This window comes from Cygnus olor, chromosome 1 (assembly GCF_009769625.2).
Source record: "Cygnus olor isolate bCygOlo1 chromosome 1, bCygOlo1.pri.v2, whole genome shotgun sequence".
Lineage (NCBI taxonomy): Eukaryota > Metazoa > Chordata > Aves > Anseriformes > Anatidae > Cygnus > Cygnus olor.
In genome coordinates, this window is record NC_049169.1 from 176998440 (window position 1) to 177025412 (window position 26973).

The following is a 26973-nucleotide window of genomic DNA, read 5'->3' on the forward strand; positions in this document are numbered from 1 at the left end:
TGAAAAACTTGTATGCATGAAACATCAGCAGTAAATGTTTTTCTTCTTGGAGCTAAAGCTGGTATTTGTTGGTGTGTGTGCTTGCTTGAAGAACCTTTCCTTGCAATGCATGAACTTGGAAGCCAAATTGCAATTTGTTCCTATCAACCTGATCATCAGAGTAGTATTATACACCAGAAAATAGAATTGTCGTTCTGAAACTTGTTTAGGCGGCACCTCGTTCCATGGTCGTGTAGGGAAATGAACGTCTAATTCAGATGTACACTTAAAGATATGTAACTTTTTTTAGAAGCTGACTGTTCTTTAGAAGAAAGGCTGATAAATGTGATGGAACCTTTGTTTTTTTCCAATGCTAGTTCACTTTACTGCTGTTCTATCTTTCCAGAAAAATACCTAAATTGGATTAAAAAAAAACAAAACAAAAAAAAACAACAAACAACCCTATGATATTGCAACCATGTATACTATACTAAATGCTTTGCAATGGCAACTTCACTAAGCGTCTACTTGAACACTGGAATACGTTCCTTGTATTTCACAGTTCACTAATTAGTGGAAGCTTTATTGGAGTAATTCTGATGACATCATAAATCATAAGCCCACCAGGATGTTATTTGTAGATATAGATCTGCGTTATATTTCTCAACCAGCTTCTAGAAAGTTTAGCAGTTTGGGTTATATGTCTGGAAATATGCCTTGTGATTGGGGAATTAAGATGATTCCATTTGTTGCATTTATACAGAGACTAACGTTGCCCTTTGAATGTTTTTCCTAGTATACCCGTAGAGTTCAAGATCATGATTAGTATCTCAAAATAAATCATCCAAGATTTTGATTATTCTGCTTGATAGAATGTGTTCATATAAATGTATAGTTCTTAACAAAGAACCAATACAGTAGATTATTTGACATATTAAAATTCTATGAAGATAAAACTGTATTAATTTATAAAACTAATAATGCTACTTTATTTTTTAGGTGTTCTTAGGACTATTTCCTCCCCCATGGTAAGTTCTGGAGCTCCAACTTGTGACTTCAATTAGGCTTTTTATGTGCTTTAGTTCCAATTCAAACATTACTTTAGTGTAACTATTAGAACTGCACATCTCTTGGAGCCACTGGGTAACATTTCCCCCCCCTTCCCCAATATCAGAGCTCAGAGACAAGATAAATTATTTTTCGTAGAAAGGAAACTAGAAATATTTATTGAATATATGTTGTGCCGTAGTCTTGATCTGTTCATTCAGTTTTATTTAAATTGCTTGATCAATTTGAAAGTACATGAGCAAAATCGATCCTAGTTACGTGAAAATGGCATTTCAAAAAAACAGATTACTTTTATTTAAATTCTAACCACATTGGAGCTCCAAAGCATATTATGGGGGAAAGGGGAGGAGTGGGAAGAAAATCTTTAACAAAAATAAAGCTATTTAAATGTTAAGGTATCAACAACTCTCGTGCCACTGGCAGCGTTATGCCCTAAGTTCGCTGTCACCAAAGGACTTAAAATAAAGACATACTTGTGTAGTTTGCCATTTGTATACCTACAATTTAGAAATATATTTCTCTGATTTATGTATGTCTAAAACAGATGCATAGCAAAAACAGTTATTTGAAGCTATCAGAGTCAAACTGCTGTATGAATGGGTCTGCACAGTATTCAATTGAAAGAAAACAAATGCTAGTGCTGTTTGATTGAACTTGAAAGATAATTTTCTTTTAGCGGTTCACTTTTACAGTAATTAATATTGGTACTTACATCTTAGTGTTTTCAATACACTGTTTCACAATATTTTTGATGAATTGGAAAAAAATAGCTTGAAATGTTAAAATTGTTCCAAGTCCAAACTGTATAAGAAATTTAACAATTCTCAACATTTAAAAACCTTTAGAAGAATAGATTTTTATCTGTTTCTCATATCTATTATATTTACTGATAATAGGCACTTTAGAAGAGAGGCTTCAGATTTATGAAGAAGTTAGTAAAAGGCATCCCAGAGCAGTTTCACCTAGAAGATTACCTTTAAACTTTGTTTCAGGTAACAAGTTGCATATCTGTTCCATAATAGTTTTTTTCTCAATTTTTTATCAGGCTGCTAAATGTGCATTTAATAGCTATTTGTACATGTACACAAATTAGACAAATGTATTTTTCCTGGAATAGACAAATTTATTTATGTTTGAGGATTTGATAGACAAGTTCATGCACTCTAATATGGTGGTACCAACTGTATAATGGTGTCTTCATTGATAAAACTACACCGCAGAATGGTGTCCAGATTTGGGGGGAAATTATTGTCCATATTTTTTGTAATCATGCTGCTTAAAGGTCATCAGTTACAAGGGAGGGAATATAGTACACTGAAGGCAGCCGGGGTATGTGTCCATGTATACATGCATATATATGTATAGCTATCCTATACTCTAATTTATAACCACTGAAACCATTTCTAAAAGATGCTTATAATAATCGGATAGCATAGGGCCGATGAATTTCCTAACAGTTTGTATACTGGTGATGTGTCAGAAAACACTATTTTTTTTGTGAATCTGTTTATAAACTGGTATGCAGCATTTTTATCTAGAATTGTTATAGCCAAAATCTATGGATTTAGTGCTGATAATTTAATAAGAATGGAAACAAAAAGCAGGTGTGCAGCGTGAGTTGTTTTATTTCTAATTTTATGGCTAAGTTCTTTCCAGTGACTCTGTCCTTTTACAAGTTGTACTGAAGTACAGTGCACAAACATCCTCAGATATGGAGGGAATATACATTTTTTTTTAAAACAGAAAACTGTGCTTTTCCAAAATATAAGAGAGGAAACTAAACAAAATAGTAAAAGCCCTAAAAATGTACACTCGGAATATAGCTGATTAAGTGCTATAACTCCAGTAGAAGAATCTGGGGAGGATGATAAACTACACAACTTAGGTTTTGGCTGCCATGATATTTCTAAATTCAGCTGCAAATAACCATGGTATCTGCTGATGTTTTCAATTTCTTAAGGTTAGCTTTTAGTTTGGTTCATTTGCTGAGCGTTGCATATGGCATACCTTTAAATACTGCAGAGCATGACTAGTACACTTGTCTGTTGTTGCTCAGGAGTCTGAATGTGCATACATACACCTCAGTCTTGTGATGGTACACAAACGACTTCATAAGAAATTTGGCCTTGAAATTAACGTATGTGCCTTAGTTAATCCCAGATATTTCCGTTTTTTTGATGATACAGTGGCAAATTTTTAAGGCCATTAAACTAGGTTTAAAAAGCTATGTGACAAGTAATTGTTTTTCTTCTGTTATAAAGTAAAAGTGCTTATGCTAATACATAGCAAACAAGTACCCTGCAAAATGATTTTGCATATCTTTATCAATAGTGTTCTGTTGTTGACTTTTTTTTCATTGTATGTTTTGCTCTGGGTTATCTTCTCATCTGACAGTGTAGTCTTACAGCCAATGTTCATTTAAATAGAAATACGTTTGATAATAAGGATTAGTTATTCCTGCGATAGCAAAACTTTAAATGAAAGCAAAATAATTCATTTTTAAATCAGTTAAGTGAAATCTCCCAGTAAGTTACCTTCTGCAGGTTTCATAAATAAGAATTTCCCTGATTTAAAACTTGTGTTTCTGTTAATCCAGTAAGCTTGTATCAGTCAGGATGAATAAGACATCCTGTGGAAAATCATTCAGTTTCCCAAAATGACTCGTGTTTATAGATTGAGCAGGTGAGAAATCTCGTTGGCTAAAGTTAATGATGAGAATGTTAAGATGTAGAAACAAACTGTTGTAGAATTATATTTGCAAATTTCAAGAGGGTATAATTTTTGGTTAAATGAGGCTGCTGTCCCTGTGTGGCCACTGACCAGTTGCTTGCAGCCAGCACTGGTTCATCCAGAATTGGCGTGGAGTGCTCAGAACTGCAGGCTTGTATTAAACAGACAGTTTTATTCTAGACAGCGCCATGCATTCCATCTCAGTAACCCTTTAATTGATACAGACTAGGTCCTTCATCCTCCTGGAAACCACCTTTTTGGAGGCTGAGTATGATAGTTAATTTTCAGACTGATCAGGGAATACAGTCTGACGGTCCAGTTTTAGATTTGTTGACGTTGCTATAGATTCACTGCTCATGTGGCCAAGTCTATTCTGTGCATTGGTTAGAGAGCAGACCCTGAGCTTGGCTTTGTCATAGCTGGGTGCCTCATTGTTTTGTATGTTTTTTAAGGCTTTTTCAAAGCTGTTCCACTTTCTGTAAAGAAGCACATACTTAAGGGAAATTGAACCTTCACTGGCGAAGCTTTAAGTTACAATTGTTCCATCCAGAATATAAATTAGAATAGTGCAACAGAAGAAACTGAGAAACTGAGATCTTTTGTCAGACGGCAGTTTCCTGTAGTGTGAGAAAGCAATTTTTAATTAATTCACCTGTAATAAAGCATGTGCTTCTAGTCAACTTGTGGACCCCTCATACACAGGTAGTAGAAGTTGCTGTACGGAGACTAAAAAAAGACGACAAGAGAGGTAGAGGGTTCATTTAATCCATCCTTCTTCCTCAAAGCATGGATAACTTTTATCTATGCTATTCCTGACACACATTTATCTAACTAAATCATAAAAACTTCCAGTGATGGAGCTTTTAAAAAATCTCCAGGGTAATCTGTTCTGGTGCTTGGTTACTCTTACCAGTATAATTTTCTCCAGTGCTTATTTAAATAACCCTTGCTACTCCTGGGTAGCCACCAGATAATCCTTTCCCTCTTTAGAAGCTTTTGCAGGTTTGAAGACTGTTACCATGTCTTCTAGACAGCAGTCTCCTAACACTAGCAAGTCAAGTATTTTATTTTCTGATCTTTTTTTTAATCCAGGGCATATTTGCAACTTATTCGTAAATAACAGGAAAGATGAAAACCCTTAACTGCAGTTTTTCAGTTACTCTGCTATCCAGAATTGTACACCAATTAGTGCTTATATTTATATAACACTTGCAATCACTGACATATAACCAAATACACTTTTGTTTCTAGGTGAAAAATTTAGAGAACTAATGGATAAGTTCCTGAGGGTTAACTTCAGTAAAGGCTGCCCACCCTTGTTTACCACTTTGAAATCTTTATATTACAATCCAGAAAAGGTAAAATTTAGTACTTGTTTGGTTTGAATGAAATCTTCTGTATTGAATTTTTAAAAGATTACCTAAATGTTTGTTTATAGACTTCACTGTAACTTTCAAATAACTGTTGTAGAACATTTTTCTTTGGTGTGCTATTTTTTCATACGCGTATCACCATTTGATGATAATTAATCTGTGAAATGAAACTTCTGTAGACAGTTGACATCAAAATGCTTGAAATCTGATGGATGCAGGATGCACTGATTTTTTTGGAAAAATCAGAGATAACCAGCAAACGTATTTGTGTACTCTGAATGCAAGTGTGTCAAGATTCTTTCAACTTATGGTTTATGATGTCACCAGAAGTCATAATTTTAAAGTATCACACACCTGGCTATTTTACATTTATTTCTGAATTGCATCAACACATTAGTATTTGCCATGAAGGCTTGTTTCCTGTTTCAGTGTCTGGATAATCTTAGTGTTGAATTTTTGCTCTTCCAAGTTCTCTCGGTTTTGCCAAAATTGTATCATACTATAACAATACTTTCAGTTTTAGTTCGTTGTCCCAAGCTCTCGTAACGTACAGCAAAATACTAATCTTCACACTAAAGCAAGCTAATAAACTGTGCAGCATATGAAAATAAAGGTCAGCCTATTCAGATGTTCCATTTTCGCTACAAGCAATACAAACACTTGATATTCTAATCAGTTCATGACTGGTGAAGAGCAGCTTTTGTAGCTGGAAGAAAAACCTTAATACATGATTCAGCTTTTCAACCAGCAGTGGCTATTCCTTTAATTGAACTTAAATTCATGAGATGATCAGGGTGAATAATAATTTTTCAAAACACTTTTGGGAATTGTAATCTGTACTGTCTCTCTCTCCTTGGTTGACATAATTCTAATAAATTCTGATACCATGTACAGTACAAGCCTTCCTACAGTGCATACTGCTAATGCATATTTTTCCATGTAAACTTCTGAAACTGCAACGAGATTTTTTAAAATAAAAATCACTGAATATCTAGACAGAAGGAGAAACATTGCTGCAAAAGTTTTCTCTCTGATATTTGAAGTATAAAAATCTAGAAGTAAAAGATACAAATAAACTCATTTGGCTTGGAAGAATATTTTAGCATGTATTTTAGACATGATGAGTAAAAAGATTACTAAGATGTTTTGGGACAGATTTATCAGGAAAGGCGCCTTGCTACTAGTCATCTTCAGTGTGTCAAGTCGGTACCTCTCAGAACTAGTAGCTTGATTCTAAAAGCTAACTAATAAGCAAAATCAAAAGCCTCAGTTGCCAAATATATTTGGATTTGTGTGCAGTGCTGACTTCTGCAAAAGAGTTTTCTCTACTTTCTCTTCCTTCTCTTCCCCGAAAGGGGTCTGTTTGCATTTCACTTCGTTCATGTAACCATGACACAACAGGAATCTCTTTTTTGTCTAATTGACTAATTTTTGTCTCTGACAGTTTTAGCAGTTCTGAAGTTTAGGGACTAGGGGAAAGAAAAGTGTGACAAGTAATGCAGGCTGCACCTTTTAGGAAAACTTACCTTGGTATCTGGCTTCTCTAACTTGGTGCTTAATGCTAGCTTCTAACATAAGTTACTATTATATTTTGACTGAAAACCGAAAGAATTGTAGTCTGGATCATGTTGTGCTTGTTAGAAAATATCTAGGAAATGAATACATTTTCTAGAAGTATTGGGGATGAGCAGTTCCCCCTTCTGACTTTTGGAAGCCGTTTTAATTTAGTGTAGTCAACTGCAGTTGCATTCTGAAATGGTATGGATAGGAGGATTTTCTCAAAGAGTTGGTATTTAAGCCTAGAAAGTTTTTTTTTTTTCTAGCACTCCAGGGATGTCCAGGATCTTTCATAAAACATGGTTCCAGGAAAAAAGTAAAATAAGCAGTATTTTATACTAATATAAGCTTTTTATTTGTGTATACTTAGAATAAAGTGCCATAATGTTATATGTGAGAAAGGGAGATGTAAATTACTTAATTCAGTGCCTGCAAGAATATAGAGGAATAATGGAGAAAAATGTAACTTCATTTGCTCAACCAAGATGAGGATTAGATTTCTCAGTAAGTATCTTAACATTTTGGTGTTAAGAACACCTTTTATACCTGAGTGAGGAGACTAAAATGTAAAGTATAGTCAGTTCTAGAGGAAAAATACTGATGTCTGTGCCCTTCTGTTTGGAGGAGGGTAGAGGAAAAAAGTCATTATGTGGAAAGTAAATGTTTGCTAAGCTGTTGAGAAAACTGTTTGGTATCTAATTGCTCTAAGCTGGTACTTCACACCAGTTTTACATAAAAACTACTGGTATATTTTGATTTCAAAACATTATATTCTGCTAGCTCTGGTTGGTAGTTTAGAGTGAGACATTAGCTTCCGTTTGGGGTGAAATCTACCTTCGGCTACACTGAGCTGCAAATCTCTAGGATTTGTCAGGCTCAACATGAAGCCTAATCAGGGAGGTTTTAGAAACTATTCAGTACTTACCCAGCTTGGACTCCAAATAGCGATGTTACGGGTTGGAAGATATGCTTTAGATTCCAATAGAAACGACATGGTTGTGATAGAGATCTGAGACAGATTTGCTGTACTTGGGGCAGTTGTTGAAAGAACCACAGAAATAAGATGGGGAAGATTTGTTTTTTATTCTATTTAGAGAACTGAAGTTTATCTGTTCTTTTATGATGATTTTCTGATCAGCTAGCAATGTTTTGGTATGTTAGCACTGACTCGATCAAAGATCCTCTAAGTAATTAAAGAGCTAAAGGTAAATTGCTCAACAAATGTGTAATAAAATTCACTAGAGTAATTTGTAATTTATTCACCAAGTTCACCAAACACTAGAGACTAGAAGTGTGTCCAACTCGAGGATGCTCGGCTCTGTTGGAAGAGTGGTTAGTATGAGGTTAAGAACTAGGTCTTGGGTCAGCATTCAGCAGAGCTCAAAGCACAGGTGCTACATGCTGCAGTTTTTTGAGCTGTAACAATTTAAGGGATGTAATGTGGAGGACAGCCTGGAGGATGCAGGTTAAAACGCATAGAAAGCCAGGGTTTATTCATTCAGTTATTTACAGAGCAATTTCTTTAAAAGAAGGAAAAATTGTTTATCTTTTTTGGTTTTGTTTTGTTTTCTTTCTTAGGGATCTAGGTGGGGTGGGCCATCATGACACTTTATTCCAACATAGAAACTTGCAGCAAATTTGGCACACATCAAAAATGTGTCCCAGTTCACATGCTTCAGATAAGTAAAATCTTGGTCTCCGTGTGCAGTACAGGCTTCTTGACTTCATTTGCCAGTCATCTTAAAATTAAAAATTACAAATATAATACTATAAGATATTAAAGATGGAAGAAGCATAGCCAAGCTGCCTTTTCCTTCTGAAATAGTTGTACCTTGTGTACCTTCATGGTTGTTAACAACCATATCTGAATAATAAACATCATTTTACAGCTGCTTGCTAGACTTCCCCTTCTGTCATGTGATTTCTCTTCTCTTCACCTCAGCACAAACTCCTGTGCAGCTGCTCGCTGAGCTGCTTTAGGGTTAATCCATCTGCAATCAAATCCCTCCCATCAGTCTTCAGCTGGATCATTTTTCTGGATCTTATCATTAGCTTCATGGAATACTGTGAATACTACAAATGAGCACGCAAATAGCATGCCAGAGATGTTGAATCAAGATGGAGGGATCACAGCAACTCAGACTTGAACTGGTTTAAGTTGACAAAGCTTTGTATGCTTAATGTCAGCTAAGATAACCATACTACCATTTATACCTCATCTGACCAGGAAGGTGAGGAGGCAGCTCAGGTTACTGCCAATTGTATAGCCATAGTCATTGCAATGGTATAGGTCACACTATTTCAAAGATTTGGTGTAAGAGAAGTACATGAGACCTATGTAGAAAACTTAGGCTGAGATATTTTTTATCTCAAGGGATGGCAAGTTGCTTCCTTTGACTTTTCCTTTCCAATTCTTAGGGACTTTGAAAGCTGCTTCTTGATGACACTGGAATCTTGACCATATAACTCAATTAAAAAAAATAAAAATCAATAGGGTAAGTGTGTACAAGGCTTAAGAGTATTTTAGGATCATGCTTTACGTGTCTAAATCAAGATCCTTTGATTTGCATACTAAGATTTAGAAACATTAATTTTCATTCTTACACTTGTAAATTGTCCAAAGATCAGTTACAGAAGATCTATAAAGAGGTAACTTTATAGCTTTCAGTGGACAATAGATAATAGTACTGTGTGATTGGATGAAATTGGCAAAGCTAACTAATAATTTTAAGTTTTCCTTTTTCTCCAGCTGTAGCTTTCTCAGCTTGCTGACACTGAAGGTTTTTTTTATATTATCGTATTACAAGGTTTTGTTCTCTTTTTGAGCAGACTGTGACAATTGTGGGGATTTAGCTTTAAGTTCTTTGCTGTGGTGGAAATTGGAGGTGCAGTCAAATTTCAGTCTAACTAAACACAATAGTTTGGGCTTTTCTTTTCATGTAGTTCCTGGCTTCTCACTGACTGTCTGATGTTGACTTAATCTCTCTGTGGAGATGAATGAAATGCTTTCTAATGCACTTGAGTCAATAAATGCAAATATTTTAAAAATGTTCCGCTATCACAGGGTGGCAATAAGAAAAATATGGATTTTTTTTTTTTGGTTTTGCTATTCAGTTGTCTTTTCAGGAAGACTGATAAGGACGCAGTGCTTATGTCTATGTTCAACTTAGGTAGGGTAATGCTGCATAGTTTTGTCCTCATTCAGATATTTAATTTAATTTCTTGTTTGAACTGTTGTTGGAAATGCTACAGTCTGATTGGGGATCAACAAGCTTCATCTAAACAAAGGATCCTGGAGGCGCAGAGTTAAATGTTACTCTTTTTGCAACTTTAATGTTTCCAGGAATACAAAAACAAACAAACAAAAAAAAACCCCCCACACAAAAAACAAATTATCTTTGCACAGGTTATAGTAAAGGATATATTGCATTCCTGTATACAGGTAATATTTTTCTAAGTATTTGTTTAAATCAAAGTATAGTTCTCGTATGCTTGTCATGCAATAAAAATAAGTGACATTGTTTTTCACAGCTCTTTCCTTGTCCCTTCACACCTGCCCACACTGGTGAATTGTTTTTAGGCGGGTGTGGTTGTGAATGTTCACGCTTTTAAAACTTCCAGTTTGTGGTTGGTCTTTGTCTTCCAAATTCTATGCAGTTTTAACAGTCAAGGAATGAAATTACGTTCTGGATTCAGGCCTTTGATTTTCGGTCAGTGTATACAGAATTGTTCAGCTCCACTTGAAAGGGTTTCCACACAGGATCACTGGAACAGCCGTCTAGATACCTGGAAGAAGTGGCTGATGTTCTAGAGGTTTGTGCTGCCATTCATTCAGAGGGCTGGAGAAATGTGCAGAAGGGAATCTTGTGAAGTTGAACAAAGGGAAACGCCAGGTCCTGTACCTGAGGAGAAATAACTCCATGTGCCAATATGGGCCAGGGGCTGACCAGCTGGAAAGCAGCTGTTGGGGTTTCTGATAGACAGCAAAAGGAGCATGAGCCATCAGTATGCCCTTGTGACAAAGAAAGCCAAAGAAGGCCTTAGGTAGCATGTTGGGCTATCTGAGGAAAAGTCCCACCGGGAGGTGAAGGGAGGCCATCTTTTCTCCTTGGCCACCTGTTGGGACACATCTGGGGTGCTGGCTCTAGTTCTGGGCTCACCAGTATGTGGCGCTTGTCAAAGGTGGGAACAGGTTGAGAGAGGTGGCAGATACCTTCCTCATCCTTGGAGACGGTCAGAACATGACTGGACGTGTCCCTGAGCAACCTGCTTCAGCTGGCCTGCTTCTGTAAAGGGAGGGCTTGGACTCAGCAGGCTGCAGAGATCCCTTCTAGCCTTAATGGTTCTGTGGCGGTACTTTCTTACCCAGTCGCACCTTCAAGTTAAGGCTCATAGCCATTGACTTGCTGGCCAGCGAGCTGGTCTGTAAACAGTGTTTTAGTACTGGGATGAGTGCATTTTGGACAAGTCTGATAACACTAAGATCCTATATTAAACAATACAAAAGGGTACAGTAGAAATGGGCATGTCTCGAGCACATATAGACAGGAGCATTGAGGTAATTAATCAAGGTACCGTGGTTTGGGATTTTCATGGTTTTGTCTTTTTGCTAGCAAAGCCCCCAGTCAGTTCCTATAATTTCTTGCTTCTCCCTTCTCAGACCGTTCACAAAGGGAAAGATAGGTACTTGCCCCAGAACCTGCTTTGTAGAAATGGATGCACCTCAAACAGAGGTGAATAGCTGCAGATTTGCATTTGTATTAGGTTAAATGTGAGGACATCATGGTTCACCACTTCAAGTTGAGCATCTGTAATTGCTGCTTCAGGGTAGACACTTTCCAAAAGAGCAGGTTGTTTATTCAAGAGTGTAATGGGGTTAGGCTGAGGATGCTGTCTGTAGATAGAGAGGGATCTAATCATTGTTTACATACAGTCGTCTACCCATCATGCTGGATTTTGGAGCCCTCAAAGTGGAGTATATGGCAACCTTCTTTATTTTTGTGATGTTCCAAAGTGCAAATTCTAACAGATAATGTAACAGTTGTGCATTTGGTGTTTTGTCAGTGATGATCTGCTTGTTCTTTCCAGTAAAGAGAGAGAGCTATATCAAGATTTTATTGTGCTTCTTAAAAATCAGCAGTCATTTAGCCGAGCTGTTGATGTCGATGTTCACTGATACTGAATTTGCCCTCATTGTGTTGGTGAAGGAAAAGTGGGAGGAGAGATGTCAATAAAATTCTAGCAAAGCCAGAACTGTCTGGGTTTATTTTGCGGGTCAGATAGCTCATGCTCACCTTGAATTGCGTGCAGATGGATACAATTTGGTCTGGCAGACCTGTTGTTTATAATGTTATACAGCAGGGATGATTGTCACAATTCTATGGTGGGATCAGTGTATGCTGTGCTACTATTGGCTTCATGTGTTAATGCACAACAACTGTTGAGGTGCTCAGTGGAGCAACTTTCTTTAATGCTTGACAATCCCAATATGCTAGGCTTTCAGCAGTTAAAGGAGGTGCTGTGTTACGGAAATTAGTACACTTAGAATACGCATACACTTAGAATATGTAATATTTTACAATACAGTATGCAAAGGCGTTCACTTAAAAAGAAAATAGCCATTTATTCTAAAACAGCCTGTTGTTTGAGAGGTGGTAACACGAATCCCATGGTCTGACATCTTAATTTTGGAGTAATTTTGGAGTAATTTATATCAAATCTACAACAAAAGATCACAGTCTCTGTATACTCTGTATGCTGACAGTGAAAATTACAAGCGCAGAATTGGTATGACTCTAGCAGATGATGCTACTGAGGGATTTGATTCATGAGTACATCAAGCAGTTCAAAATGGATTGTGTAAGGGCCTGGACTCACGGACAGAGTTGTCCATATCACCCTTGTCCTTCCGTTGCTACTTTTGCTGAAGGAACAGCTCAGATGTTTTAAGTACCAGCAACAGCTTTCAATATGCACTCATTTTTGGTTTTGTTAATGCGTTGTGCTATTCAGCTATAAGCATCTGCAACAGAATTGGTTCTGCAGTGGCAGTCTCTAATAGATAGTTGGATTGAAGATGTGAAAATAAACATTAGCTATCCCCATTTGAAACATCCTACTACGCACTTGAATAAAATTTACATATTATGAGGGAGGCGCTTCTGTGAAGTGGGGCCAGTGTTGTTAGCGTATTTTGAAGAACTGTAGTTATTATTAGAAAAAATACTTCTACTTCAGAAGAATATCATTGCAAAGATGTGCTTTTGGAGATTGCCTATTCACTTGGTTTTCTTGGAGGTTGCCACAAAATGCTAAATTTCTGCATCATCAATTCATAAATATGTTGTAGAGGTAATTTGCATTTCAAAGTGAATTTGTCTTTAATATTTAGTCAATGGTTAAAAGTGAAGAGAAATTGTAGGTGAATAACTAAAAAAAAGTCAGTTTTAAGCATGGCAGACAGAAGGCTGTAATGAAAAAGTAGCTTCATCCTCCATAATGAAACTTGTGGTTTTGTTTTTTTCCTCTAACAAGGTATTCCATTTTCCACCGCAACTTTGAAATGTATAAACAAAACATGGCTTTAAACATGAGCATCATGGAATTTTTACCTATGGCTCATGTTTCTAAAATGGCGTCAAGTTTCATTTCCATGATTTATGGAGCCTTTTAGAATAACCATTTAAATCACTGCTATGTGAGTGAGACGTTTTGAAGTGAATGCTTTATATGCACAGAGCATTTACTAGGAAAATGTTTCAGTACAATAGTAAGTGTATATACAAAATCATTTGATATAGATGTCTTGTCCTTTTCTCTGGTATAGCACATTTAATGTCAAATTACTAGGCTCTTTGTTTTATGCTAAAAGCAGTTTTATTTTTTTTTCTTTTTGTCTGTTGCTTTAGTTTCTGCAGTTTATTAAAAAGAAATTATCAGCACAGTGGCCAGTTTTCAAGTTTTCTAAAACATTAGGTCTCTAATCTCATAAGCCTTTTATGTAGTGTGGAATCTTATTCAACTTTCTTCTATCAGGCTTTTGGTTTTTAAACGACAAATATATTTGGCTACTTCAAGTACATGTATAATGTTGATATCTGAGTACCTGAGTAAAACATGTACAGTCGGCACAGCATGTGTGTTCTGTCAAGGAAAAAGCTCTGGTTTCTCATTGGCACGCTTGAGAAGCAAAAATTTGTGTTTAGGAGTGCTACTGCATAATTACGAGTTCTGCTGTTTGTAGAAAGTTACTGTTCATGGTGAATGTAGCTGTGGCTTTTGACAGAATGGTTCTGCTGGAAACTAATAACTCTATGTATGTGCAAATCCTGGGATGTAGCAACTTTCACGTTCTGTAAATTGCTGTCTGGATGGATCACAAATAACTGAGCAGCCTTATTTGTTACTATTCCTCACAAGAGATTTTGAAATGCTAACACCCACTGTCCCCACAACAATCATTCTCTTTGTACTGGAGCAATAATCAGAAATACTCTTTGGTTCCCCATACATGTTGATTTCTATATCCATGAGATAAAAGTCCAAAGAGTGAAGATCTTCAATTAGTCAACATCAAGGTTTGCATCGATTGTGTTGCAGGTGCGTTGATTCCATTGAAGGTCGACATTAGTGCACATGTGCCCTTTTTCTGGGTAACTTTAAACATGGAGACTGTGAGGAAATACTGGATGAGAGAAAATGCTTCTCTGGAAGAAACATCAGAAACAACAGTCTCAAAAAATAAAAGTGTAAGACACTCTACAAAGGAAGGTAGGCTGTCTCCAGTGAAGACCTTTCTTTACAACCCTTGCAAGACAGATGGCATTTTCCCTCCTTGATATAAAAAGCTACAGGAATTTAAAGCAAATTAAAACCGTTTTCAAAGTTAGATGCCCTCTGTGATTTAATGGTGGTTTATTTAACGAAGTGAAAATTGTTTCATCTTAAAATGTAGAGAGATTCAAAGTGGTACTAACAACTCTGCAAGATCAGCCATGGGGTACAGTCTTTTATGTATGCTGACTCTGTCAGTTTAGTTAAGAGAAATTAGCGTCTCCGAGTTAAAACTCTAGGAGAGGAAATCTGGTAACTGGACTTGCTCAGGATCTGGTTAACATCTGATACGTTCATAGCAAAAGACAGAGTTTCTGCTATATAAGTATATGTTAAATAAGAACATGTTAGAGTAAGTGGAGGAAGGAGAAAAATAACCTGCTTCAGATACTGCTAGGATAGAATACTTCCACTCAGTAGCAAGCATGAGTGTAGTGCCAAATGTGCTGGTGTTTGATAATTTGGGTCCCAGAGTTGATACCTTATCTAAGAATTGACAAGTGTAGCAGCTGATAGATATATCAACTACTCTATCACTGAATTTCTTTTAGTCAGAGTGATCTACATTGTGAATAACTGCCCCAAATACCTACTTAAAGGTCCACAAGAAGTACGCACAACATCTTTGCTCACAGTTGCTGCTGCTGGTGCTCTGCTCTTATGAAATTGTTTGCTCTTTTGTTTATTGAGTCCCCAAACTTGTCCAAAAGCTTTCAAAAAGCAGTTGCTGATGAATTGAGTTGTGTACTGACTATATTGACATTTTAAAGCACTGGTTTGTTCTAAGGTTATATTTCTGAGTGTCTTAAAATTTTCAGTGCAAACTTGTAATGCTGTTTGTTAAATTCCATTATCTAAACAGTTTTATCACTATAATTCAAAGAATATTAATAAAATTAGGAAGTCAAGTGCTACATGGACCTAAGAAAACTAATTTTCTGACTGTTTTCATATACTGTGATATCGTCCAGATCTTCTGGCAGTTCTCTCACATGCTGTAGCTTATCTCACATCTCCCAAGTTGTTAATCTTCACACAGCGCAATAAAGAGGGGAAGTATTATTCCCATTTTGCACATCTAAAACAGTAAAATGTCAGGGCTAACTTTTGCAGGCATGGATCCAGGAGGTGAGGTTCCAGAGACGTTTATCTACAGAAGCGTTCATTGATCTCAATTGATGTGAAATGCTCGGCACATTAGAAAATCTGGTTCTAGGCAATATGAAAATGCACATAAATACCTGTTTTGTGCATGCCAGTACCTTCATACAACATTATCCCACCTGGTGAGATATTATTTACTCCCTGGTGTACATTAAATGAGGCAAATGCTTTTCAGGAGGAATGCGCAACTAAATACATCATGGTACTTGATAGCTGTATTTCTGTCACTTTAGATCAGCTCCTTGATACCTTACAACCTGTTGCCTCTGGTGTAATTCAGACAAGTAGCTACTGTTAGGGCAATAACTCTGAGCCAACCAGTCATCTCTGGCTTATGGTGTTGGTTTTTATTCCTTACTACTCTCATTATACCAAGAAAATATGGCAGTCGTTTTAACTTACTAGATATTTGTGATTTGTTCTTAAGTGTAGATCAATTTGGAGTGAGGTGGAGTAAATTAAAAAGATGGTTAAACTTCAGCTCCTCAGTCTTCCATGTGAAGTGCAAAGCTTTCCAGTTTATGATTGTATAACTGTATGAGTCTGTTTGATAAGTTTCTTTCACATCTGTAACTGTATGTCTGGGGAAAAATAATATTCTGTTTATAGTATACTTTTCCTTTTGGACTAATTCCTAGATGAAGCATGTCTAATACATTTGAGTAATGTGGGTTTTTAGGAACTCTGTTTAGTACTTGGAAGTAGCCGATGAATGGACAGGCCTCTCTAAATTACATGTAGATTTCAGTATTGGACTGGCATGTTACATTTATGTAGCTTTGGAAAATGATAGAATAAATCATAGAATCATACAGTGGTTTGGGTTGGAAGGGACCTCAAAGATCTAGTTTCAACCTCCCTGCATAACCAGGGAAAATGCAATGAAAGATCAGTAGTCGGAAGCATAGAATCAGAAAAAACCCTCAAGAATCAATATTTTAATAGCCTTTTGTGCAGTCCCTGAGTTTCTGTTTTAATTTTGTGAGTCTGTATGTGTGTTGTACGTTTTACAGCTCGACCGCTGTGGAGGAATCTTTCTTGGGATAGTAATCCTGTTCTGACTGTGGTATTACTGTCCTGCTGAGCTCTGGGTTCCTGCACTGAAGTTTTCTATATTCTGTAACTTACTGATAGCTTTATCAATTGCTAAATGTGGTTGCTTTCAATTTGAGAAAAATGATAGCCTGTGCAGAGAGCTGATACCAAATCAGTCAAATTAGTTAATGTTCAAGATAGTACAGCTAAAAACGCATGTTCATACTTTGAAGTGTTCTGTAGATTTAGTATAGGCAGTATATTTGTTGAAGCTATTGCCAATCTACATTTTCTTTGAAGTTGCCTTCAGTTTTCGAGGCAAGATAAACTGTTTAGTATACTGATAATATCTAGATCTGTGGTTAGATCTGGTTTCCTACAGGAAAGCTGGGGAGGGAATATTTGTCAGGGAGTGTAGGAATGTGACAAGGGGGGATGGTTTTAAACTAAAAGAGGAGAGATTTAGATGAGAGGTTAGGAGGAAATTCTTCCCTCAGAGGGTGGTGAGGCACTGGCACAGGCTGCCCAGAGAAGCTGTGGATGCCCCATCCCTGGAGGTGTTCAAGGCCAGGCTGGATGGGGCTTTGGGCAACCTGGTCTGGTGGGAGGTGTCCCTGCCCATGGCAGGGGGTTGGAACTGGATGGTCTTTAAGGTCCCTTCCAACCCAAACCATTCTATAATTTATTATTTACTTTCTTACATTTTAAGCACTTAAAATTTATGGCTCACTGTTGTATTCATAGTCATATCACTGCATTTTTCTTTAACGTGAGACTGACTGATCTTGTACTTCTAGCAGTTGTTCCACAGCTCCAAAGGAGCTTGTGCAGTTGTATTTGCAATGTGTAAACATACAGATGCTAGACCTTTGCAAAGCAGCAGTAAATTCTTCCATGAGTAGTGTTCTTCCTCTGACTTGTTTGCCATTCTGCTTGAGTAGTGTGCTCTCTACAAAGCTGGTGTACCGAGCAGCTTTCCTGTAGCTTAGAGTTCTCTCCTGCAGGGCTAACTCTTAAGTGCAAAACCTGTTGCATATGGTGTAGTGTTTCCAGTGCAGGCCTTCAAGACTAGATAAAAAAAAAAAAAAGCTGGTTAATGCTCTTAGATGACTAGAAATGTTGTGTGATTCAGTCAAAATTGCAGAGCAATTGCAATGTTTATGGAGTATTAATTATACTATAAATCTTCCAATTTATTTTGCTTGTAAGTGGCATGCCCTATAAAAGAAATAATGCTGTTTCAGCAGAGCAGGTGTGCGAAACGCACGTGGACCACCATGTTACAAGTTACACTTTTATCTAAATGAGCTCTAGTTTGTAATTGTCAGTGGAGGAAACTTTCTTCTGTAACTTTCTTCTTCAAATCAACTGTATTTACAATGGTGGTATTGATACTAGAAAAAAATAGCTCGTGTTTTCTTGGTTTTGTTTTTTTGTTTCAGGACTAGCTGATATCAGCGCTAGCTGCAGTGGACAGCAAGAGAAGTCTTTGCTTATGCAACAAGCTAACAGTTTTTTCAGAAGTTGTGCAGAGTAGGATTTGAGGGTATCAAGCCATGTGTGCAAATGTTATTCTCGAACATACTGCACTTCTAGCTGCTTAAGAAGATATCATGCAGTGTCCCAGCCATGATACCCATTATAAGGCACAGCTCCAACCCTAATCTGGGGCAAATAGGAGCTCTCACTATGCTTTATTTTCAGCAAACTTGAAATTCTCCATGTATCTGACACTACTGGGTATGTTTTATATTTGGAGGTGATTATAAGTTATTAATGGAGGATTTTGGTTGTAAGGAACTAAGAAAAATCTAAAAGCTAATGAAGCTCTTCTCTCTCTATATATTTTTTTCCATGAAAATATCAAAAAAAAGTTCATAAACTTTCTTACAGTGTAGATGAGCTCTAAACAAATATGGAAGACTGCTTCTCTACCACTTACAAAATAAGTAACTGATTTCTTACATGGATAGGGAACAAGGAACATTTAATTTTCCAGGGCTTCAGGGTGTGTTGTTTCTTCTGTTTTGTTTTGACTTTGCTTGCTTCGTTGTCTTTGTTGCTTTAAAAGGAGTACTGCAGAGTTAATGCTGTGTGGCTGGCTAGTCCTAATAAACTGGTGAAATACCCGAGTATGGTGTCTGCTTATCCACCCCACGGTGAGAAATGCTTAAGTTAGTGACTAAACATGACACTTTGGGATTCACTTTCTAGAAAGGTAAACAATGAATTTTTATAGAAGCTGGGTCACGATGTCCATTTGCAAGCTGACTGGAAAGGTTTATGCACAGTTTACGTGATGATGGCTGGAGAGTAGGTAGGTTTCCATTTAAAGCAGCATGCAAGGTTTTGTGTAGCTGATGTCAAGGAAAATTAAGAAGCAGATCTGAATGAAAACTTTTTTTTCCTTGTCCGTTAACACTTAAGTTGACTTAAAATAAGTGTGGAACTTCCCTTGTAGATGCATGTTTTAGTGCCAGTTACAGATACTTTTTTTTCCTGTCCTCTGTGTGCATGAACATACACTTTTAACAATGCTTTCCCTAGGGAAGCAGAAGGGAGTATTGATGGCTTGGCTGATTCAGTTTACACAATCAAGATACATTTACATTTAAACTGCTGTTAGTTTAAAAGCAACGTTTTCGTTGGGTTTTATACAAAACAGTAAAGCTGTTTACAGAAACAAACTTTGAATTAGTATAGGTCGAAGATAAATACAGAATTTAAAGAGATTTGCGGTAAATAGTACGATAGATTTGTGTTGACTGGTTTTCCTGGTTTTTACTTTCATGGCATGAAGTAGTGAAATATTTTTTAATTTATTGTGATTCTTATTGCCTTCAAATGTTAATCATGCACTAAAATGTAACGTATGGAGGTCCTACATGTGAGAGGCTGAAAAGCCTTTTATAATTGGAGTAATTTCTTTAAATACCCTCTGCTTATGGACTTACTCTGTGGTTCATGCCTCATTTGGTAGGGTAGAATCAGTCTTATAATAAGGTGTGGAACAGAAACTTTCCAAGTGAGAGTGTAAAGAAGTTTGTTGTAAGTTAGTGTACAGGCACCTTGATAAAAATTGGAAATCCTTGTTTATTTGCATACTCTGTGCCTTTCTTTTTAGAATGATAAACCTGGAGTGTCGAAATTTTTTATAATCTTTTAAAGAAATAAAACCAACCAGTGTGAGCTGTACTGAGGAGGTTTTTTGGTTCTGTAAACTATGAGCTTATAAATGTTGCCATCCTTGATACTCTTTTAGTTAAATGTAAAGTATAAAGCCGTAGGAAATGGAATTTCTTATTCAGGTGGCTACCTAAATACACCTTCCTGTGTGGATATGCCGGAAGAGCCTGAACTCAGACCTTTTGTACAGTGCAAGTGTGCCAGCTGGCTCGTGTCTGGCATGCTCTGTTCTTCACTGCCTCAATGAAAAGCACATCTCAGTTCATGCCAGTCACTTCTTGGCTATGGATGAAGATTCTTCTTGTCTTTGTTAGCCTTCAGTAAAACCCTTTCTCTGGTGTGTAGCTGGCTTTTTTTTTTTTCCTGGTCTGGTTAATTGAATTTGTGAGCTTTTTTTCCTTTTAGAGTTGGTTGGTAGCTTCTTTATTTGAAACTTCCTTCCCCTCAGTGTGTCCACCCAGAAAGCTATGTTCAGAGTCCCTTGGATTGAAATACATTGCTCACGCAACAGGGCTGCGCTAGGTACATTAGATCATCAGAAGGGTGCCTCTGTTACCTTGAAATATTTCTATTCTTAAATGTTTTGGGGGCCTGAATGTTCAGATCTAAGTCTCTGCATTTGTAGAGATGGGACTCCGTCGCAAACTTAACTCCTGGGCAGAGCCCTGACTGTCTCTGGACCCAGGAGCCTTCAGAGCTCTTTCTGACAAAGGTTCTGTTTAGAATGCTATGGATAGCATAGCACCTCAAAAGATAGAAACCAGTCTTTATAGTGTTCCCCATCACTGTTTTGTTCAGCTCCCCAGCTTTCAGCTCTTAGTTTTGTGTGCATGTGTAAATAATTACCACCATCTCAAAGATGGACTGACAATGGAGATAGCTCAAGAAAGGGGTGGTTTAGTACTGGTTTTATTTGTGGGCTACCACAAGGCCTGTTCAAAGTGTCGTCGTCAAAAGCATTCTCCAGAAACATGGGCCAGTAACTGGTTTCTGCTCTTCTGTCTTAAGGTCTTTGGTACTAAGTTCTGAAATATTTTTCAGGGTCTGCTGGCATATTGTGAATGCTTTCGTGTCTCTCCCTTAGATAACATCTTGCTGTAGTGAAGACTACAAGCTTTGATATAGTACTCCTGCAGACTGTTTTTATTGTTTCTCCATTTCCCACAAGGAATTTAGAGTATTGGTTTCAGGGTACATACTGGATACTTGTTTCTGTCTTGTGGAAGATGATGCTAATAATTTGGCCACATGTTCTTTATCTATTGATGTCAACATGGTTTTCCTCTGGGCCATGGAAAATGCCTTGCCAGGGCTATGGTTGTAAGGAGAATTTGCTATTTGGTCTTTAGGTATCCCATCTTTTCTAGGTGGTGAGGTCTGTTTTGAATTCTTGCACTATAGTAGTTTCCCTCAGGTACTCAGTGGTTAAACAAGTTGCAAATGGTTTCTAGATGCTTTTAAAGAGTGCTACTATTTTTCAGTTTCTCACGTAGATCACAGGATTCATACCAAGTCTAGTGGACACCTCTTCATCTCTGCTGAAAAAGTGGTGTGACAAACTCAACCATGCTCTATCCTCCTGAATAGGAAATACTATTCTTACTCAGAAAACTTTTAAAGTGCTACTAGTGCTGGTAATGGGAAATCCCTTGAAAATTCACCTGTACTTAGAGGTGAAAACAAGGGATTTTCTTTACTCACCTTTGAGGCATACTTCTGCTATTAAGATCGAATTTTGACATCTGTAGGAGTTGTTTTGTTGAATAAGTAGCTATCTGATTCAAGAGAAGTTTGCTCTGTTGATTGCCAAGTCCTGTGGAGGTTCAGGATCAGTTTCTGTTACTTGCAGGGCCACTATTGTCACCATGTTACCTGCAAGAAACAAGTTTTCTTCAGGTAATAGAAAATGTTGTGGAGACCGTTTGTATTAAGATGCAAGGTTGTTCAATTCCAAGTTTCCAGGACAGATAACAGTCTTTCTTTAATAGAACGTGAACACATGCTCTTTCTTTCTTGTATGCATCCTCTCACCTTAAAAGCAAATGCAGGATGCAGAAATACTGCCTTTGCAGGTTGAAGCAGTGTCCTCCCCCTGCAGATCTTCAAAACCAGCTGAGAAAAGCAACCTTCCCGGTGGGGAAGACCACCCATGTTGAGGTTTTGAGTCATAAGACAATGCCACTGGTTGATACGTGAGCCAGATTGTGAGGTTCCAGAATTAAGAACATCTGTCTTTGGAAACAGCCGGGTTCATTTCAGGCATAGAAGACCATTCTGTGGATGATGAACAATTCCACAGCTGGGCATTCAATGCGTGTCTACTTTCTCTTTTCCCTCTTTCGCAGGCCATCCTGCAGTAGACATATTTCTGCTAACGCAGAAATGCCTTATCAGTATTGGGGAACTTTCTATGAAATTAATCCCATATTTTAAGGGGGAGAGAAGTTTGGCAGCAACCCATCCCCTTCCTCAGGAGGGGTTGCAGTTGACTTAAATTGTAAACTGTGTAACAACTGCATCTATAACGAAGGAAAGTGGCTTTGGAACTATGGTGCTTGTGCAGGTATACAGTTAGTGTTTGACCTTTCAGGCTGCTAACTATTTGAAAAATGCTCAGTAATACCAAGATGGTTCTGATTCCTGGATGTTACTAATCTTTTTCTTGCAACCAAAGTTTTTTTTGGGCATCTCAGATGCATGCTTGTTTGTGTAGACAAGGAAGGAGAAGCACACACACCTCTAGTTCTTTATTTCCACTCTTAAGTACTGATACAAGATGGATTTGGAACAGAGGATGATTTAATCTCTTACAGTGCAATATGAGCTTCAGGTGCTTCGGTTTGATTTTTTTAGAAGTTTTAGCATAATGTTTATGAAGAATGATGTTTTGCTTAGAAATAGTGAAATACTAACGCCTTTAAGATGACAATGGTGGCTCTAGCGTAACGATAATTGATAGTAAATCCAAGAGACGTGTTTTACTACTTAATTTGCTGTTAATATGGACGTACAAATTGTGGTTCATATTTCTAGACAATTTGTTTCACGAAGTGGCACATGAACGAGAAATTGTTACCCTAAATTGCTAGCGAGAGACTGAAGTAAAACAGCATAAGCATAAAAAAGGAAGAAAAGGATTCTGTGAGTGGGTCATGAAAAGCAAAGATAATTTCTGTTCTTGTCAAGAATATCTGCAATGTTCTAATCACCTGTTTTGCATTTTTGTAGCTGTTACTTTTACTGACTGCTTGCAGTATTTTCCAAATGTATTGTTCAAGCTAGTTTTCCAAATGACAATTCCAGCATACTTTCTTGGACTGTAGAAACCAAAACTCCTAGCAGAGTTCTCAGTTTGGAAGAACTTAACATCTTTTAAGTCATGGTGCAGGTTGGTGTTGTCAGTCGCCTCAGGGTTAGAGGGTTTGATTTCACTTTTTGCTGAAAACTGATCGGAGGCCCTTGTGCTAGCACCAGAGGATTTCTCACTCGCTCACTGCCCTAGGTCCTGCCCACAGACAGTTTCCCCTTGATAATGGAGCTAGCAAGTGGGCATCCCTACTCTGAGTCGAAGCTGCTGGAACTGACCCAAAACAGAGCCCAGGCATGTGTGCCTTGGGAGGTGGTGGTGCTCTTCTTTTTGGTTGGGAAAAATGGTCCTTGTGCAGTTGTGAAGCTGTACTCCCAGTGTCCTTGCAGTAGTGGAAAACTTGATGCTTAGAGCTCGGCAGTCTGGGTTCTCTTTTATGGGAAAGAAGGGATCTTCTCCCTTTACGCACAGTTCACCTGCAATCTAGCAAAGCTGGCTGATCTAAGAGGAGTTTGAGTTTATTAACAGCCAAATGAGCCTAAGTCTGAGAAAACTTTGAAGTTGTAGTGAAAAATATCAGGGAAATAACACTTTCTGTTGCACGTATACTGCCAGCCTGCTACCTGAATCAGATGCTTGCTTCAGCATTTAAATTCATTTTAGAGAAAGCAATCTTCAAAGATTTTCTGAGGGTGCTTAAGGTTTCTTTAAGCAAATAGATGTCTGAGACCAGAGAACGATTTAATGCATTTATTTGTCTTTGTTCACTTGTGACTTCCTAGCATTCCTTTATCATTTTGTAATTATTTGAAGTCCAGTAATGTTTTGACATTTGATGAGATTTTTGCTACTAGAAATTTTCTCATGAGATTTGCCCAGAGCTTTTCAAAATGTGTATATCTGTTTATACATTTTATTACATTTTTGAGGCATTCACACTGACTGCATATGACTTGAGTGTGTCACCTTCTCTGCTCTTTGAAACACTTGCCATTTCTTACCAATTGCACTGACTTAGTAGTACCCTTCAAACTGAAAACTTTTGTTTTTCTAGAACTGTATTGAGTTTACGTGGCAAGGTTTTGGTAGCTGGGGGCTGCAGGGGTGGCCTCTGTGAGCAGAGCCCAGTAGCTGCCCCATGTCAGATCAGAGCCAGCTCCAGCCAGCTCACCCACCGCTGGCCAGAGCTGAGCCAGGGAGCAATGTTGGTTGGGCCTCTGGAAGAGCAGATTGAAGAAAGGGCAGGAAAAAAACTGCTGTGCAACAGCAGCTGGGAGAGAGAGGAGTGAGAAGCAGCCCTGCAGCCCCTGAGGTCAGTGCGGCAGGAGGGCAGGAGGTGCTCCAGGCACACAGCAGCAGTTCCCCTGGGGCTTGTGGAGAGGCCCCTGGTGGAGCAGGCTGTCCCCCTGCAGCCCATGGGTCCCACATGGAGCAGATCTCCACACTGCAGCCTGTGGAGGAGCCCCCAGTGGAGCAGGTGGATGTGGCCTGGAGGAGGTTTTTATAATCTACAGATTTTACCTGATTGGTTAACATAGCTATTATTCTGTTATGCTTACAGTCAGACGATCTCATTTTTCAGGTCCATTTAGCATTTTGGGTATATATACATGGGTCATGTTTCTCTCTAGTACTATTTCTGTTTTCGTAAGAGGCTGATTCTTTGTTAGATACGGCAGGCACATTTACAATGTAACTACAAAAACAGGTTGAAAGTTTCATAAAATGCTTTAAGAAATACTTTATGACACTTGTAAGACATGAACCTGATATTGAAATAGTTCATTGTCATGAAAAGCACATGTACTAACATTTGTATATATTGTAAATGTCAAACTTCAGTAGCGTAAGCCCAGAACTGTACGAATGAATTTTGAGTCTTCACCCATGGAGGGGGCAATGATACAGTTGACAAGTCATGAATTCAGAAAGTGTTAGCCTTAATCAATGTATAGATTGTATATAAAAGGATGTACTCTGTGTTCTAGTCATCAATGCCTTCTTAACAACAAAATAAGTAAATAAATTATTTAGTAGTAGAAAATGGAAAAAGTCTCCTCTATCTTCATTGTCTTCATCATGCCCAGTCTTTCCCAAAGCAACTTGTTTCAGTTGTCTCAATTTGGATACTTGAAAACTAATACCTTAATTAAAAAAAAATTAATCAAAAATATAAGTTGTGAAGGATAGTAATCAAATATACTTGATTACTTTCTGCTGTAAGCTGCTGAAGATTACACCTACATCCTGTAGTATCACCAGTTATAACCGATGATCAAAGGTAGCCTTGGAAAGGTGAAGTAAGCCATGTGATGATACCTACAATATTTTTCCAATAAATTATTTTAGTACAGCTTCTCAAATTTTGCCCAAGTAATTTTCAGGTTGTTAATTTATTTATCCACAACAGTTAAACAAAATTTAAGTTGATGTTTTTGTATGCAGGTTTCTACAATCCAAGAACTTGTTACTGGTTATGAAGCCTCTTTGAAAACGTGTGACCTTTTTGGTCCATGTGGTAAGTTTCTATGGATTTGTATCAATTATGGTGTAATTACTAATACTATTTATGGCAGTTATGAAGAACTGCCGAACTTTTTTTTGCAAGAAAATAGTTGTAGTAACTTTTAGTAAATGAAAGGATTATAGAAAATACTTAATGAGTCTTTTGTGCTTTGTTTTTTATGTTTATTTTTCAAGTGCAGTGTTCAGTCTTACCGGTTACTGTAGCTCTTTCTGTTTTGTTCCAGAAAATGGAGAGAGAGAGCCCCCAACGACGCTGCTTTGGGTTCGGTATTTCCTGGCACAGCACTTTGACAAACTTGGCCAATGTTCTTTGGCCTTGGATTACATCAATGCTGCAATTGCAAGCACTCCAACATTAATAGAACTGTTCTATTTAAAAGCAAAAATTTACAAGGTAAAGAGTGAATTTGTACATGTGGAGAACATAGGTCAAAAACAAAAAGCCCCGTGAAACTGTTGTGAATGCGTGGCTAGTATTGCAGTTTTTAATATTAATGGGTGTTGATTTTCATGCATTTTTCTTTTTGTGCGCTGTTCTGTCAGTAGGAAAATCAAAACCCTTTTATTCTGTTTATTTTTTTGAAGCAAGTCACAACTTAAAGCAAATTGTTCTAAAAAAATACAGTGTGAAGGGTGAGGGGAGCCAAACAATAACAGGTTTTTTTATTTCTGAGGGAGAAATACCTGTAATTATAGATTTTAAGAGTTAGTCAAAATCAAGTTTATACTGAAAGTTGATTTGATTTCTCCTTAACTACTTTCTCCCTAACAGCATGTAGGTAACCTGAAGGAAGCTGCAAAATGGATGGATGAAGCACAATCTTTGGATACTGCAGACAGATTTATCAATTCTAAGTGTGCTAAATACATGCTGCGAGCAAATATGGTGAAAGATGCAGAGGAGATGTGTTCTAAATTTACACGGGTAAGTGTATTGCTATAATGAAGAGAGGTTTTGTTAGCCTCTGGCTTTTCGAGTTTCACTGTTTCTTAAACAATTTGTGACCAAAATCAGAAATTTATCTTGAAATTGTCCATTTTTAAGATAATGCTCAAAATAACTTACATTTGGTGATAAATAACTATGTAAATGCTAAAAATTTACCTGGTAAATACTGAAAAAACACTCGGTCCAAGATACATGTCCAAAGATACTCGTAGTTTTGTAGTGACATACTTCTGAGTAGCTCTCTGAAAACGCACCTGATAGATAAC

The 26973-nt window shown here is 37.5% G+C and overlaps 1 protein-coding gene across 3 annotated transcripts in view; it reads left to right on the top strand.

Moving 5' to 3' along the window:
• NAA16 (N-alpha-acetyltransferase 16, NatA auxiliary subunit) overlaps positions 1–26973 on the top strand; it is a 67152-nt gene that overhangs the window by 28127 nt on the left and 12052 nt on the right. For all 3 annotated transcript variants that reach the window (XM_040541078.1, XM_040541083.1, XM_040541070.1), the window contains 5 exons: positions 1944–2039; positions 5029–5135; positions 25678–25750; positions 25983–26152; positions 26531–26683. In XM_040541078.1, the coding sequence (XP_040397012.1) occupies positions 1944–2039; positions 5029–5135; positions 25678–25750; positions 25983–26152; positions 26531–26683 (599 nt within the window). The remainder of the gene's footprint in view (positions 1–1943; positions 2040–5028; positions 5136–25677; positions 25751–25982; positions 26153–26530; positions 26684–26973) is intronic.